The sequence below is a fragment of the Armigeres subalbatus genome, chromosome 3, assembly GCF_024139115.2.
Source record: "Armigeres subalbatus isolate Guangzhou_Male chromosome 3, GZ_Asu_2, whole genome shotgun sequence".
Classification (NCBI taxonomy): domain Eukaryota; kingdom Metazoa; phylum Arthropoda; class Insecta; order Diptera; family Culicidae; genus Armigeres; species Armigeres subalbatus.
Genome location: NC_085141.1, coordinates 58,937,175 through 58,954,604, shown reverse-complemented (window position 1 = coordinate 58,954,604; position 17,430 = coordinate 58,937,175). Strand labels below are relative to the sequence as shown.

The 17,430-nt window shown below is 42.9% G+C and overlaps 1 protein-coding gene across 1 annotated transcript in view; it reads left to right on the top strand.

Moving 5' to 3' along the window:
• LOC134227642 (A disintegrin and metalloproteinase with thrombospondin motifs 7) overlaps window positions 1-17,430 on the top strand; it is a 128,773-nt gene that overhangs the window by 60,130 nt on the left and 51,213 nt on the right. The window contains exons 4-8 of the mRNA XM_062709276.1: window positions 3,200-3,337; window positions 3,401-3,511; window positions 3,589-3,944; window positions 4,048-4,149; window positions 4,584-4,697. Coding sequence (XP_062565260.1) covers window positions 3,200-3,337; window positions 3,401-3,511; window positions 3,589-3,944; window positions 4,048-4,149; window positions 4,584-4,697 — 821 coding nt within the window. The remainder of the gene's footprint in view (window positions 1-3,199; window positions 3,338-3,400; window positions 3,512-3,588; window positions 3,945-4,047; window positions 4,150-4,583; window positions 4,698-17,430) is intronic.

Here is a 17,430-nt window from a genome sequence, read left to right as displayed (position 1 = left end):
CTTGGAAGGAGGCTTCCAGGCCTCTTGGAAGGAGGCTTCCAGGCCTCTTGAAGGAGACTTCCAGGCCTCTTGAAAGGAGGCTTCCAGGCCTCTTGAAAGGAGGCTTCCAGGCCTCTTGAAAGGAGGCTTCCAGGCCTCTTGAAAGGAGGCTTCCAGGCCTCTTGAAAGGAGGCTTCCAGGCCTCTTGAAAGGAGGCTTCCAGGCCTCTTGAAAGGGGGCGTGCGGGGCTCTCGGAGGGCGGCGTCCAGGCCTCTTGAAAGGAGGCTTCCAGGCCTCTTGAAAGGAGGCTTCCAGGCCTCTTGAAAGGAGGCTTCCAGGCCTCTTGAAAGGAGGCTTCCAGGCCTCTTGAAAGGAGGCTTCCAGGCCTCTTGAAAGGAGGCTTCCAGGCCTCTTGAAAGGAGGCTTCCAGGCCTCTTGAAAGGAGGCTTCCAGGCCGCTTGAAAGGAGGCTTCCAGGCCTCTTGAAAGGAGGCTTCCAGGCCTCTTGAAAGGAGGCTTCCAGGCCTCTTGAAAGGAGGCTTCCAGGCCTCTTGAAAGGAGGCTTCCAGGCCTCTTGAAAGGAGGCTTCCAGGCCTCTTGAAAGGAGGCTTCCAGGCCTCTTGAAAGGAGGCTTCCAGGCCTCTTGAAAGGAGGCTTCCAGGCCTCTTGAAAGGAGGCTTCCAGGCCTCTTGAAAGGAGGCTTCCAGGCCTCTTGAAAGGAGGCTTCCAGGCCTCTTGAAAGGAGGCTTCCAGGCCTCTCGAAAGGAGGCTTCTAAGCTTTCGAACCTTTTTAAAAAGCTTCTGAACAACTTGAAAAGAGTCCTCTGAGCCTCTTGAAAGGAGGCCTTCGAGCTGCTTGGAAGAAATCTGTCCTAGTTGTGGAGGGCAGGATTCTATTGGATTTACTAATCGCCATGCATATTTTGTACAAAACAAAGTTTTGTAATAAAAAAACACAATTATCAAAACTTTATCAATAAATTTTGATTGGAATTGTAATTCGTCCGCCATTACGAATTTTTGTTCGAGGTACCCCCTAGGGCCATCGAAGGTACCCCCAGGGGTACATGTACCCCAGGTTGAGAACCGCTGCCTTATATGAACAAATTCAATGCATATTTCCAAATTAACTGCCTAAGAAAATTCTTGCACTAGTTGTCACCTAACTTTATTTTTTCACGCCTACTAAGACCTTTTCACTGGTTATATTGCTGCGGCTGAAATACGAGATAAATAAGTCAGTCGCTTGGCCTATGGACTTTCTAAAATCCATCAGAAAGAATTCTAAGTTCTTTCTTATTTATTATTTATCTCTCCTCGATATCTAAGAGTTTTACCGAACCATTCTCAAATCTAAAGAAGCCTAGCATGAAAATTGAAAATTCAAAATTTTCAGCATAATCCCACCCTAGCTGTACACATTTTTCGAACAGGCTACTACAACTGATATGTGACCAGATTTAGTTACAATCAAGTTGCTGCAACCATTTTCGTCTGACTTGTACTGCTCGGGCTAGGACACTTTACTAGACAAATCTGCAGAAAGAAATGCATGAAACGTTTATTTTCGATACAGGCATACGATACGCTGCATCGTATTTATAAGAATTATTCTGAAAGAAAAGAAAGATCATACGCTCGATTTATTTTTTTGTTAAATATGTTGGCTGCGCATATGCACAGCGCATGTTTCGAAATGCGCAGCCAAGATATTTGACAAAACAATTATTTTCGTGCGGCCGAGTTGCCTATAAAATATGCTATTATGATGATGATGATGATACTACCATCTTTTGTAGCAAGGCACTTGCCGATAGCACTGGCTATATCTAACAAACGATTTGATCACGATTATACTATTGTTTGTATTTCATCAAACTCCTGTATAAAAGGCCAAAAATGGGTGGGGTGGTTTCAGAAACACTTATGCGAATCCACGGGATGAATAGAGAATCTCCTTCCAGAAGAAAATATGCATTTATTGGCGCAAATTCGGGGCGTTTTTAATTCGCTAAATTTTGATACTTATTAAAACGATTTTTTATCCTTTAATTCTGTGAATTTTTAAATGAATTCAGTTCTTCACTTTGAACAAATATTTAAATGAATTCTATTACGTCCAGTATACCTAAATCTGCCATTCCTACTATTTGAGGTTCGTTTCCTGCCAACGAGATGATAATTTCGACTGATTTCTAAATGATTCAAACCATGATACGCTTTAGGACTAGCTCATACCATGATTGGACACCCTAGTCATTTGTTGCCATGATTTCAGTTTTGCCTCTGTTGCTTGTTTTTGCGTTTTTCTGCGACTATTACAGTCCTTGGGAGAGAGTAAGTTTTACGAAACACTTTCCGAGAGCTTCCTGCGCGATTGGAAGCCTTTTCTTCTAGCTTCTACATACCTACTTTACCTATATTACCTCTACATACCTATTTTATCTAAACTACGCTACATGATGTTTAACTCTTCGTTAACGTGCCGCGTATCTCCGCCGAGATATGGCTTCACATTCCACAGCGTTGACGAGTCGACATAATTTTTCGCTAATCTTCTCTTTTCTCCGTAGCGATCTTTAGTGTCACCGCATTTTAATTTCAGCCATCGTAAAGTCCATTCAAAGAGTGGCGATTAGGTAATGGTCCGATTCTGCTTCTATTCGCTTGTTGCGTTATTTGGAATGTTCCGTGTGGCCAATTCAATTCCATATAGTGCCTGAAATCTGGTTGAACAGCTTTAGAAACCAGTCATTTTTTAAACTTCTGGTATGTGTATGTGTTTATTTTTGATTATTTAGTTTCTATTTTTGGTAATGATTTTTAATTTGATCAATTTTATTTTCGATAACATGGGACAGTTTGTCTTAACCAATGTTTGAAAACAATATTGAATGTTGATTAATGATTTAATATTAGTTATTTCATCATAAATATCACCAAAGTATGGAGACACAAATTATTTTGCAATATTCGGTAGCGATAACCTAAAATTTCGGAATTCAACGGTTCGAGCATTTGTTTGACCTCAACAAAGGAAATCAAAAGTTATTCAAAACTAGTTATCATGTCAGACGAAATCTGACTTCATGTCTATTGCGGCAACTCTATTGATAACTAAAATAATCAAAATACTAAATAATTCAATTCAAAAGAAATCAATATCAAATAAATGAGATAATTAATGTTATTTCAAACACGTTCCATGCTTTTTCTTTCAGACTGGCTTTTTGCGGACTAACAAGACGGAATATTTCATAGAACCGTCGAACAACCATTCACCTTCCGATAAGTATGGTTTTCCTCATGTCCTCTTCAAGCGAGCTGATGTTAAGGAAATAAGGGATATTCGCTCAAAGGTACATACATAAAAATCTAACAATTTATTAGGCATTTAAAACCAACTTGACTTTCCCAATCAGTCAGCCAAGAAAAAGAAGAAGAAACGAAAGCGCCGGCATGCAAGCAATTGCGGCACCAAGGAGCCCCGTCGAGTAACCGAAACTCGCCTGGAATGGCAACACCAGGGAAAGGTAATACATACATTATTGCACGTCTGCACAACTGTTCAAAGAACAAGCAACAAATTTCCAAAGGCCTCTCTTACTAGGTTATCGTGCAGGGTGGACGGAAAAGCCGCGATTTTCCGGCGACGGTGGCTTTGAGTTCCGATGTTGGTCCTGCTTCCGGGTCCAAGCGACGCATCAAGCGATCGATCAGCACTCCTCGCCATGTGGAAGCCCTGGTCGTGGCCGACCATTCGATGGCACAGTTTCACCAGGACGCCGATCTACAGCAGTATCTGCTGACGATCATGAACATGGTTTCGTCACTCTACCGCGATCCCACCATCGGCAACTCGGTCCAGGTGACCGTGGTTCGAATTATCATACTCGAAGAGGAGGAATCGCACGCAGATTTCAATGTGACGCACATAGCGGCCAATACGTTGGAGAATTTCTGCCGGTGAGTGTTGCGATGAAGTGGCAAATCGCGGTTCGCACCACGACCTTGCGTTGAAGTCTTTCGTATCAAGTACATAATTACCCCCCTTATTAAATATTGATAGGTGGCAGCGAAGCTTAAATCCCAAAGACGAGAATGATCCACACCATCATGATGTAGCAATTTTAGTCACGAGAAAGAATATTTGTTCGACTCATGGATGTTCGTAAGTGCTTTTAAATTTTACCTAAAAAAAAGAAGAGTTTTTTCCTTATATTATTGGATATTTTCGAAGCATAATGAGATAGATTAATGGTCGTCTGAATATGCAAAATTTGATTGAACGTTTACATTAAATTGCCATCATTCCAATATTCAAATGATTTTAATCTGAAACTAGACAGCAGTGAACACTTGTTCATAATTGGAATATATATTTCGAACATGTAAATGTATTTGAAATGTTCGTTGATACCATGAATATTGATGACAGATTCTTGACCATTAACCCAACTTTTTCCAACCAATTGATTAACAAAGGAAAAAAAATATTCTCGTGACCTTGATTTATCTCTAGTGCTCCGACAATATCAAACTCCGATACCAACCTGCTGACAACATCCAGTTTCTGTAATAAATCTTCAACACAATATTTTCCAGTACCCTGGGTGTCGCCAACGTGGGCGGCATGTGCCGTCCGGACAAGTCATGCAGCGTCAACGAGGACAACGGGATCACCCTGGCGCATACGATTTCCCACGAGCTCGGCCACAAGTGAGTACGGCTTCTACCTGGTTACTTGTTTCCAGCGGGCATTAATGCTTCCTGGGCTTTCTATCATGCAACTGACACTTGTTATTATTGATCCGTACATCTTGCGGTTCGCGCACTTAAAACAACCTGGGTGTGTGTGTTCTTCCAATACGCTGAATGAGACGACAGCTGGCTGTCAACGAGGAAACAAGTTGATTTTTTGTTTATAAATCGAATTTTCGAATTGATGTTAAGATTAAAATAAATTTATATAATAAATAAATTTTTCATTTAATCTGATAAAAAGTGATAAAACACATTATATGAACAGGCTATAAAACAGAACTTAATTTTGAAAATTATGAAATTTTGAGCCACCCAGTGAGAACATGAATCGATATTAGTGTTCCAAAACTAATTCCTCAAGTCACGATATTCCACACTTACTGTGTTGGATTGGATTTGGATTGGCTTTGGATTGGATTTGGATTGGATTTGGATTGGATTTGGATTGGATTTGGATTGGATTTGGATTGGATTTGGATTGGATTTGGATTGGATTTGGATTGGATTTGGATTGGATTTGGATTGGATTTGGATTGGATTTGGATTGGATTTGGATTGGTTTGGATTGGTTTGGATTGGTTTGGATTGGATTTGGATTGGATTTGGATTGGATTGGATTGGTTTGGATTGGTTTGGATTGGTTTCGATTGGATTTGGTTGGTTTGGATTGGTTTGGATTGGTTTGGTTGGTTTGGATTGGTTTGGATTGGTTTGGATTGGTTTGGATTGGTTTGGTTGGTTTGGTTGGATTTGGATTGGTTTGGTTGGTTTGGATTGGATTTGGATTGGTTTGGATTGGTTTGGTTGGTTTGGATTGGTTTGGATTGGTTTGGATTGGTTTGGATTGGTTTGGATTGGTTTGGATTGGTTTGGATTGGTTTGGATTGGTTTGGATTGGTTTGGATTGGATTTGGATTGGTTTGGATTGGTTTGGATTGGTTTGGTTGGTTTGGATTGGTTTGGATTGGTTTGGATTGGTTTGGTTGGTTTGGATTGGTTTGGATTGGTTTGGTTGGTTTGGATTGGTTTGGTTGGTTTGGATTGGTTTGGATTGGTTTGGATTGGTTTGGATTGGTTTGGATTGGATTTGGATTGGTTTGGATTGGTTTGGTTGGTTTGGATTGGTTTGGATTGGTTTGGATTGGTTTGGATTGGTTTGGATTGGTTTGGTTGGTTTGGATTGGTTTGGATTGGTTTGGATTGGTTTGGATTGGTTTGGATTGGTTTGGATTGGCTTTGGATTGGTTGGATTTGGATTGGTTTGGATTGGTTTGGATTGGTTTGGATTGGTTTGGATTGGTTTGGATTGGTTTGGATTGGTTTGGGATTGGTTTGGATTGGTTTGGATTGGTTTGGATTGGTTTGGATTGGTTTCGGTTGGTTTGGATTGGTTTGGATTGGTTTGGATTGGTTTGGATTGGTTTGGATTGGTTTGGATTGGTTTGGATTGGATTTGGATTGGTTTGGATTGGTTTGGATTGGTTTGGATTGGTTTGGATTGGTTTGGATTGGTTTGGATTGGTTTGGTTGGTTTGGATTGGTTTGGATTGGTTTGGTTGGTTTGGATTGGTTTGGATTGGTTTGGTTGGTTTGGATTGGATTTGGTTGGTTTGGTTGGTTTGGATTGGTTTGGTTGGTTTGGATTGGTTTGGATTGGTTTGGATTGGTTTGGATTGGTTTGGATTGGTTTGGTTGGTTTGGATTGGTTTGGATTGGTTTGGATTGGTTTGGATTGGTTTGGATTGGTTTGGTTGGTTTGGATTGGTTTGGTTGGTTTGGATTGGTTTGGATTGGTTTGGTTGGTTGGATTGGTTTGGATTGGTTTGGATTGGTTTGGTTGGTTTGGATTGGTTTGGATTGGTTTGGTTGGTTTGGATTGGTTTGGATTGGTTTGGTTGGTTTGGATTGGTTTGGATTGGTTTGGATTGGTTTGGATTGGTTGGATTGGTTTGGATTGGTTTGGATTGGTTTGGATTGGTTTGGATTGGTTTGGATTGGTTTGGTTGGTTTGGATTGGTTTGGTTTGGTTGGTTTGGATTGGTTTGGTTGGTTTGGATTGGTTTGGTTGGTTTGGATTGGTTGGTTTGGTTGGTTGGTTGGATTGGGTTTGGATTGGTTTGGATTGGTTTGGATTGGTTTGGATTGGGTTTGGATTGGTTGGTTTGGATTGGTTTGGATTGGTTTGGATTGGTTTGGATTGGTTTGGTTGGTTTGGATTGGTTTGGATTGGTTTGGATTGGTTTGGATTGGTTTGGATTGGTTTGGATTGGTTTGGATTGGTTTGGATTGGTTTGGATTGGTTTGGATTGGTTTGGATTGGTTTGGATTGGTTTGGATTGGTTTGGTTGGTTTGGATGGGTTTGGTTGGTTTGGATTGGTTTGGATTGGTTTGGATTGGTTTGGTTGGTTTGGTTGGTTTGGATTGGTTTGGATTGGTTTGGATTGGTTTGGATTGGTTTGGATTGGTTTGGATTGGTTTGGATTGGTTTGGTTGGTTTGGATTGGTTTGGTTGGTTTGGATTGGATTTGGATTGGTTTGGATTGGTTTGGATTGGTTTGGATTGGTTTGGATTGGTTTGGATTGGTTTGGATTGGTTTGGTTGGTTTGGATTGGTTTGGATTGGTTTGGATTGGTTTGGTTGGTTTGGATTGGTTTGGATTGGTTTGGTTGGTTTGGATTGGTTTGGTTGGTTTGGTTGGTTTGGATTGGTTTGGATTGGTTTGGATTGGTTTGGATTGGTTTGGATTGGTTTGGATTGGTTTGGATTGGTTTGGATTGGTTTGGATTGGTTTGGTTGGTTGGATTGGTTTGGATTGGTTTGGTTGGTTTGGATTGGTTTGGATTGGTTGGATTGGTTTGGTTGGTTTGGATTGGTTTGGATTGGTTTGGATTGGTTTGGATTGGTTTGGATTGGTTTGGATTGGTTTGGATTGGTTTGGATTGGTTTGGATTGGTTTGGTTGGTTTGGTTGGTTTGGATTGGTTTGGATTGGTTTGGATTGGTTTGGTTGGTTTGGATTGGTTTGGATTGGTTTGGATTGGTTTGGATTGGTTTGGATTGGTTTGGATTGGTTTGGATTGGTTTGGTTGGTTTGGTTGGTTTGGATTGGTTTGGATTGGTTTGGATTGGTTTGGATTGGTTTGGATTGGTTTGGATTGGTTTGGTTGGTTTGGATTGGTTTGGATTGGTTTGGTTGGTTTGGATTGGTTTGGATTGGTTTGGTTGGTTTGGTTGGTTTGGATTGGTTTGGATTGGTTTGGATTGGTTTGGTTGGTTTGGATTGGTTTGGATTGGTTTGGATTGGTTTGGATTGGTTTGGTTGGTTTGGATTGGTTTGATTGGTTTGGATTGGTTTGGATTGGTTTGGTTGGTTTGGTTTGGTTGGTTTGGATTGGTTTGGATTGGTTTGGTTGGTTTGGATTGGATTGGTTTGGATTGGTTTGGATTGGTTTGGATTGGTTTGGATTGGTTTGGATTGGTTTGGATGGTTTGGATTGGTTTGGATTGGTTTGGTTGGTTGGATTTGGTTGGTTTGGTTGGTTTGGATTGGTTTGGATTGGTTTGGATTGGTTTGGATTGGTTTGGATGGGATTTGGATTGGTTTGGATTGGTTTGGATTGGTTTGGTTGGTTTGGTTGGTTTGGATTGGTTTGGTTGGTTTGGATTGGTTTGGATTGGATTTGGATTGGATTTGGATTGGTTTGGATTGGTTTGGATTGGTTTGGATTGGTTTGGATTGGTTTGGATTGGTTTGGTTGGTTTGGATTGGTTTGGTTGGTTTGGATTGGTTTGGTTGGTTTGGTTGGTTTGGATTGGTTTGGTTGGTTTGGATTGGTTTGGTTGGTTTGGTTGGTTTGGTTGGTTTGGTTGGTTTGGTTGGTTTGGTTGGTTTGGTTGGTTTGGTTGGTTTGGATTGGTTTGGATTGGTTTGGTTGGTTTGGATTGGTTTGGATTGGTTTGGTTGGTTTGGATTGGATTTGGTTGGTTTGGATTGGTTTGGATTGGTTTGGTTGGTTTGGTTGGTTTGGATTGGTTTGGATTGGTTTGGTTGGTTTGGATTGGTTTGGATTGGTTTGGATTGGTTTGGTTGGTTTGGTTGGTTTGGATTGGTTTGGATTGGTTTGGTTGGTTTGGATTGGTTTGGTTGGTTTGGATTGGTTTGGTTGGTTTGGTTGGTTTGGTTGGTTTGGATTGGTTTGGTTGGTTTGGTTGGTTTGGATTGGTTTGGATTGGTTTGGGTTGGTTTGGTTGGTTTGGATTGGTTTGGATTGGTTTGGTTGGTTTGGATTGGTTTGGATTGGTTTGGATTGGTTTGGATTGGTTTGGATTGGTTTGGATTGGTTTGGATTGGTTTGGATTGGTTTGGATTGGTTTGGTTGGTTTGGATTGGATTTGGATTGGTTTGGATTGGTTTGGATTGGTTTGGATTGGTTTGGATTGGTTTGGATTGGTTTGGATTGGTTGGTTTGGATTGGTTTGGTTGGTTTGGATTGGTTTGGATTGGTTTGGATTGGTTTGGATTGGTTTGGATTGGTTTGGATTGGTTTGGATTGGTTTGGTTGGTTTGGTTGGTTTGGATTGGTTTGGATTGGTTTGGATTGGTTTGGATTGGTTTGGATTGGTTTGGATTGGTTTGGATTGGTTTGGTTGGTTTGGATTGGTTTGGTTGGTTTGGATTGGTTTGGATTGGTTTGGATTGGTTTGGTTGGTTTGGATTGGTTTGGATTGGTTTGGATTGGTTTGGTTGGTTTGGTTGGTTTCGGTTGGTTTCGGTTGGTTTCAGTTGGTTTGGTTGGTTTGGATTGGTTTGGATTGGTTTGGATTGGTTTGGATTGGTTTGGATTGGTTTGGATTGGTTTGGATTGGATTTGGTTTTGGTTTGGATTGGTTTGGTTGGTTTGGATTGGTTTGGATTGGTTTGGATTGGTTTGGATTGGTTTGGATTGGTTTGGATTGGTTTGGATTGGTTTGGATTGGTTTGGATTGGTTTGGATTGGTTTGGTTGGTTTGGATTGGTTTGGATTGGTTTGGATTGGTTTGGTTGGTTTGGATTGGTTTGGATTGGTTTGGATTGGTTTGGATTGGTTTGGTTGGTTTGGTTGGTTTGGATTGGTTTGGATTGGTTTGGATTGGTTTGGTTGGTTTGGTTGGTTTGGATTGGTTTGGATTGGTTTGGATTGGTTTGGTTGGTTTGGATTGGTTTGGATTGGTTTGGTTGGTTTGGATTGGTTTGGATTGGTTTGGATTGGTTTGGATTGGATTTGGTTGGTTTGGTTGGTTTGGATTGGTTTGGATTGGTTTGGTTGGTTTGGATTGGTTTGGATTGGTTTGGTTGGTTTGGATTGGTTTGGTTTGGTTGGTTTGGATTGGTTTGGATTGGTTTGGTTGGTTTGGTTGGATTTGGATTGGTTTGGATTGGTTTGGATTGGTTTGGTTGGTTTGGATTGGTTTGGTTGGTTTGGATTGGTTTGGATTGGTTTGGATTGGTTTGGTTGGTTTGGATTGGTTTGGATTGGTTTGGTTGGATTTGGATTGGTTTGGTTGGTTTGGATTGGTTTGGATTGGTTTGGTTGGTTTGGGTTGGTTTGGTTGGATTTGGATTGGTTTGGTTGGTTTGGATTGGTTTGGTTGGTTTGGATTGGTTTGGTTGGTTTGGATTGGTTTGGATTGGTTTGGTTGGTTTGGTTGGATTTGGATTGGATTTGGATTGGATTTGGATTGGATTTGGATTGGATTTGGATTGGATTTGGATTGGATTTGGATTGGATTTGGATTGGATTTGGATTGGATTTGGATTGGATTTGGATTGGATTTGGATTGGAATTGGATTGGATTTGGATTGGATTTGGATTGGATTTGGATTGGATTTGGATTGGATTTGGATTGGATTTGGAGCTTCCGGAGGAATTCCTGGAGGAACTTCCGGAGAAATTTCTGGAGAAACTTCCGGAGGAATTCCTAGAGGAACTTCTGGAGGAATTCCTAGAGGAACTTCCGGAGGAATTCCTAGAGGAACTTCCGGAGGAATTCCTAGAGGAACTTCCGGAGGAATTCCTAGAGGAACTTCCGGAGGAATTCCTAGAGGAACTTCCGGAGGAATTCCTGAAGGAACTTCGGAGGAATTCCTAGAAGGAACTTCGGAGGAATTCCTAGAGGAACTTCGGAGGAATTCCTAGAGGAACTTCCGGAGATTCCTAGAGGAACTTCCGGAGGAATTCCTAGAGGAACTTCGGAGGAATTCCTGGAGGAACTTCCGGAGGAATTCCTGAAGGAACTTCGGAGGGAATTCTAGAGGAACTTCCGGAGGAATTCCTAGAGGAACTTCGGAGGAATTCCTGAGGAACTTCCTGAGGAATTCCTAGAGGAACTTCCGGAGGAATTCCTAGAGGAACTTCCGGAGGAATTCCTAGAGGAATTATAGGAACTTCCAGAGGAATTCCTAGAGGAACTTCCAGAGGAATTCCTAGAGGAACTTCCAGAGGATTTCATAGAAGAACATCCAGAGGAATTCCTAGACGAACTTCCGGAGGAATTCCTAGAGGAACTAGAGGAACTTCCAGAGGAATTCCTAGAGGAACTTCCAGAGGAATTCCTAGAGGAACTTCCAGAGGAATTCCTAGAGGAACTTCCAGAGGAATTCCTAGAGGAACTTCCAGAGGATTTCATAGAAGAACATCCAGAGGAATTCCTAGACGAACTTCCGGAGGAATTCCTAGAGGAACTTCCGGAGGAATCCCTAGAGGAACTTCCGTAGGAATTCCTAGAGGAACTTCCGGAGGAATTCCTAGAGGAACTTCCGGAGGAATTCCTAGAGGAACTTCGGAGGAATTCTGAAGGAACTTCGGAGGAATTCCTAGAGGAACTTCCGGAGGAATTCCTAGAGGAACTTCGGAGGAATTCCTAGAGGAACTTCCGGAGGAATTCCTGGAAGGAACTTCCGGAGGAATTCCTGAAGGAACTTCGGAGGAATTCCTAGAGGAACTTCCGGAGGAATTCTAGAGGAACTTCCGGAGGAATTCCTAGAGGAACTTCCGGAGGAATTCCTAGAGGAACTTCCGGAGGAATTTCTAGAGGAACTTCCGGAGGAACTCCTAGAGGAACTTCCGGAGGAATTCCTAGAGCAACTTCCGGAGGAACTCCTAGAGGAACTCCCTGAGGAATTCCTAGAGCAACTTCCGGAGGAATTCCTAGAGGAACTTCCGGAGGATTTCCTAGAGGAACTTTCGGAGGAATTCCTAGAGGAACTTCCGGAGGAATTCCTAGAGGAACTTTCGGAGGAACTCCTGGAGGAAATCCTAGAGGAACTTCCGGAGGAATTCCTAGAGGAACTTCCGCAGGAATTCCTAGAGGAACTTCCGAAGGAATTCCTAGAGGAACTTCCGAAGGAATTCCTAGAGGAACTTCCGAAGGAATTCCTAGAGGAACTTCCGAAGGAATTCCTAGAGGAACTTCCGAAGGAATTCCTAGAGGAACTTCCGGAGGAATTCCTAGAGGAACTTCAGGAGGAATTCCTAGAGGAACTTCCGGAGGATTTCCTAGAAGAACTTCCGGAGGAATTCCTAGAGGTACTTCCGAAAGAATTCCTAGAGGAACTTCCGGAGGAATTCCTAGAGGAACTTCCGGAGGAATTCCTAGAGGAACTTCCGGAGGAATTCCTAGAGGAACTTCCGGAGGAATTCCTAGAGGAACTTCCGGAGGAATTCCTAGAGGAACTTCCGGAGGAATTCCTAGAGGAACTTCAGGAGGAATTCCTAGAGGAACTTCAGGAGGAATTCCTAGAGGAACTTCGGAGGAATTCCTAGAGGAACTTCGGAGGAATTCCTAGAGGAACTTCCGGAGGAATTCCTGGAGGAACGTCCGGAGGAATTTCAGAAGGAACATCCGGAGGAATTGCTAGAGAAACTTCCGGAGGAATTCCTGGAGAAATTCCCAGAGGAATTCTTGGATGAACTTTTGGAGGAATTCCTAGAGGAACTTCCGGAGGAATTCCTAGAGGAACTTCCGGAGGAATTCCTAGAGGAACTTCCGGAGGAATTCCTAGAGGAACTTTCGGAGGAATTCCTAGAGGAACTTCCGGAGGAATTCCTAGAGGAATTAGAGGAACTTCCAGAGGAATTCCTAGAGGAACTTCCAGAGGAATTCCTAGAGGAACTTCCAGAGGATTTCATAGAAGAACATCCAGAGGAATTCCTAGACGAACTTCCGGAGGAATTCCTAGAGGAACTTCCGGAGGAATTTCTAGAGGAACTTCCGGAGGAATTCCTAGAGGAACTTCCGGAGGAATTCCTAGAGGAACTTCCGTAGGAATTCCAAGAGGAACTTCCGGAGGAATTCCTAGAGGAACTTCCGGAGGAATTCCTAGAGGAACTTCCGGAGGAATTCTTAAAGGAGCTTCCGGAGGAATTCCTAGAGGAGCTTCCGGAAGAATTCCTAGAGAGGAGGAATTCCTAAAGGAACTTCCGGAGGAATTCCTAGAGGAACTTCCGGAGGAATTCCTAGAGGAACTTCCGGAGGAATTCCTAGAGGAACTTCCGGAGGAATTCCTAGAGGAACTTCCGGAGGAATTCCTAGAGGAACTTCCGGAGGAATTCCTAGAGGAACTTCCGGAGGAATTCCTAGAGGAACTTCCGGAGGAATTCCTAGAGGAACTTCCGGAGGAATTCCTAGAGGAACTTCCGGAGGAATTCCTAGAGGAACTTCGGAGGAATTCTAGAGGAACTTCGGAGGAATTCCTAGAGGAACTTCCGGAGGAATTCCTAGAGGAACTTCCGAAGGAATTCTAGAGGAAGTTCCGGAGGAATTGCTAGAGGAACTTCCGGAGGAATCCCTAGAGGAACTTCCGGAGGAATTCCTAGAGGAACTTCGGAGGAATTCCTAGAAGGAACTTCGGAGGAATTCCTAGAGGAACTTCCGGAGGAATTCCTGAAGGAACTTGGAGGAATTCCTAGAGGAACTTCGGAGGAATTCCTAGAGGAACTTCCGGAGGAATTCCTAGAAGGAACTTCCGGAGGAATTCCTAGAGGAACTTCGGAGGATTTCTAGAGGAACTTCCGGAGAAATTCCTAGAGGAACTTCCGGAGGAATTCCTAGAGGAACTTCCGGAGGAATTCCTAGAGGAACTTCCGGAGGAATTCCTAGAGGAACTTCCGGAGGAATTCCTAGAGGAACTTCCGGAGGAATTCCTAGAGGAACTTCCGGAGGAATTCCTAGAGGAATTTCCGGAGGAATTCCTAGAGGAACTTCCGGAGGAATTCCTAGAGGAACTTCCGGAGGAATTCGTAGAGGAACTTCCGGAGAAATTCTTAGAGGAACTTCCGGAGGAATCCCTAGTGGAACTCCGGGAGGAATCCCTAGTGGAACTCCGGGAGGGATTCCTAGAGGAACTTCCGGAGGAATTCCTAGAGAAACTTACTTACTTACTTATGGATCCTGTACACCTCAGGTGGTGCAAAGGGCCGACTTGAAAGATCTCCATCCTGAGCGTTGCCTGGCTATCGCTTTAACCTGTTGCCAGGTTAGATTTCGGTCGACTTCTTTTATTTCCTTGTTGAGGCTTCGCCGCCATGAGCCTCTGAGTCTGCCTCTGCTGCGATGTCCCGCTGGGTTCCAGTCTAATACTTGTTTACAGATTTCGTTTCCGCCCCTACGTAGAGTGTGGCCGACCTAGCCCCACTTCCGATCCCGAATTTCTGTTGCTATCGGCCTCTGGTGACAACGACGATGGAGCTCGTTGTTTGAGATCTAGTTGTGAGGCCACCAGGCCCGAATTATATACCGCAGGCATCTGTTAATGAACACCTGCAGCCGTTGAGTGTTCTCCACTGATACACACCATGTTTCGCTAGCGTATAACAGCACAGATTTTACGTTAGAGTTGAAAATTCGTATTTTGATGCGTTCACTTATCTGCCTGTTTTTCCAGATATTTCTTAAACTCGCAAAGGCAGCCCTTGCTTTCTTGATCCGTGCGCCTATGTCGATCTTGGTACCGCCGTCTGACGCCATTTGGCTACCAAGATATTGGAAGCTTTCAACATTCTCCACTGGTTGCCCGGCTACTGTGAAACTGGAAGGAGTCACCGTGTTTACATCCAACGATTTGGTTTTGTTGACGTTGATGACTTTCTAGAGGAACTTCCGGGGGAATTTGTAGAGCAACTTCCGGAGAAATTCGTAGAAGAACTTCCGGAGGAATTTCTAGAGGAACTTCCGGATGAATTCCTAGAGGAACTTCCGGAGGAATTCCTAGAGGAACTTCCGGAGGAATTCCTAGAGGAACTTCCGGAGGAATTCCCAGAGGAACTTCCGGAGGAATATCTAGAGGAACTTCCTGTGGAATTCCTAGAGAGACTTCCGGAGGAATTCCTAGAGAGACTTCCGGAGGAATTCCTAGAGGAACTTCCGGAGGAATTCCTAGAGGAACTTCCGGAGGAATTCCTAGAGGGACTTCCGGAGGAATTCCTAGAGGAACTTCCGGAGGAATTCCTAGAGGAACTTCCGGAGGAATTTCTAGAGGAACTTCCGAAGGAATTCCTAGAGGAACTTCCGGAGGAATTCCTAGAGGAACCTCCGGAGGAATTCCTAGAGGAACTTCCGGAGGAATTCCTAGAGGAACTTCCGGAGGAATTCCTAGAGGAACTTCCGAAGGAATTTCTAGAGGAACTTCCGGAGGAATTCCTAGAGGAACTTCCGGAGAAATTCCGAGAGGAACTTCCGGAGGAATCCCTAGTGGAACTTCGGGAGGAATTCCTAGAGGAACTTCCGGAGGAATTCCTAGAGGAACTTCCGGGGGAATTTGTAGAGCAACTTCTGGAGAAATTCGTAGAAGAACTTCAGGAGGAATTCCTAGAGGAACTTCCGGAGGAACTCGTAGAGAAACTTCCGGAGGAATTCCTAGAGAATCTTCCGGAGGAACTCCTGGAGGAACTTTCGGAGAAACTTCGCCACGCCGCCGTCGCTGACTGAAAATGGTCTCTCACGCCGCTACCGATAAAATTTTAATATCATCAACTGGAGCGATTCAACGTTCCAGGTCATTAAGAACAAACAGATTAGATTAGATTAAATTTTTAAATTTTCGATCCAACCGTTGGTTGATCATTGACAAAATGAGAGCAAATTTCAGTCGTTTTCGTCTGCTGGTATCGTAAAGGTTAACTTTAACCTCTGAACCAAGAAGACCGACAATCCGTTCGCAAGTGACAAAAAAACTCAATTTTGATTCTGTTTATATAGATAGAAGACATAGATTTGCATACTTGCGGATCGTAATCTCGATTCATAACGATTCGATTGGCCGAAATTTTATTCAAATATTTAAGCTAACAAGATTATTTCATTCTTGCAAAAGGTACAATGTAACCACAGGTGAAGTCAATCATTAGCTTTTGCTTCGCTTCCGAATGCCACCTAGTAGCAAAATTGAATAATTTGCCGATATGCCCACGTAAACAGCAGGGAAGTCCACAAACGATGCCAATGACGTGGAATTCGTTTATTTTGCTCCCCACGACGGTGGCTAGACCACTAAATAAGGGTTTGTTGATTATTGACTATTAAACAGCTTTAATTGTTGATCAATATTTGCCGATTACTCGCGAGGGTGGGAAGGTAGGCTCAGCTCCAAGATGATTGATCGTCAGCCGACAAATGCTGTTAGATGTGGGGAAATTATTCTGCTTCTGAGTCAAAATATGTGGATTGACGTAGGGTCGTCCCGTGCACATAAGAGTAATTGAAAAGTATCCGACGAAAATCGAAGATGCATTACGAATCTAAAACTTTGAAAATACTGAATGATTATTCCAATATTTCTAATTTAATATCGAACTGAATGGTGACCAAGTTGTGTTCACCTACCCTACCGAGTGATTGATTACTTCCATAATGAATAATTCAAACAGTTTTCGCGGCGAAGAGATACCTTTCGATACCGCTCTCAATCACAACCAGTCGGATCATGAGCATATACCAACAAGATCATATTAGGCACTTGTCGAACCTGCTCGAGCTCGGCGAGCTTGCGTGTAAACGCCGCCAAAGTAGCGAAAAATGCCACAGCCAGCGCGCGGTGAAACCCTTACAAGATTTTTTGCAATTCCTGATCATAAAACCTGGTTTACAGTTGTCATTTGAGTGATAAAACGGCCTACTTTTCCATACCAACAGAATGGGTGCTTTAATGACCATTATGCAACTCAAATGGGTTGCATAATATTCATTATAGCACTAATTTGGGTGCTATAATGAAAAACCTACATTGGGACAGTAATTATATGACTACATTTAGCTGAATTAGTTTGGGTGAGTGTTTAAATAGTGTACTCTAAGCGTCTCGTAATAAATGAAATGGTTTGTTGGACATAACATCACAATTTCCCAAAGGCAATTGCATCCATCGCTTCAAAGCTATTCAAGCAATGCAATTTGGCACGATAAGATGGAATCTTATTGTTCTCTGCCGCAACATAATTTATTGGAATGAATGATCATGTGGAGTAAATTCGATTGTACAATTTTGGTAAAGATTTATCATATTAAAGCCCATTTTTCGTCATTGCAAAAAATAGCGTGTGCAACTCGTTGCAAAACTCGATTTTTTCAGCACTCGTAGTATTTATCCAACTCGGCAAGCCTCGTTGGATAAACGTACAACTCGTGCTGAAAAAATCATCTTTTTGCAACTAG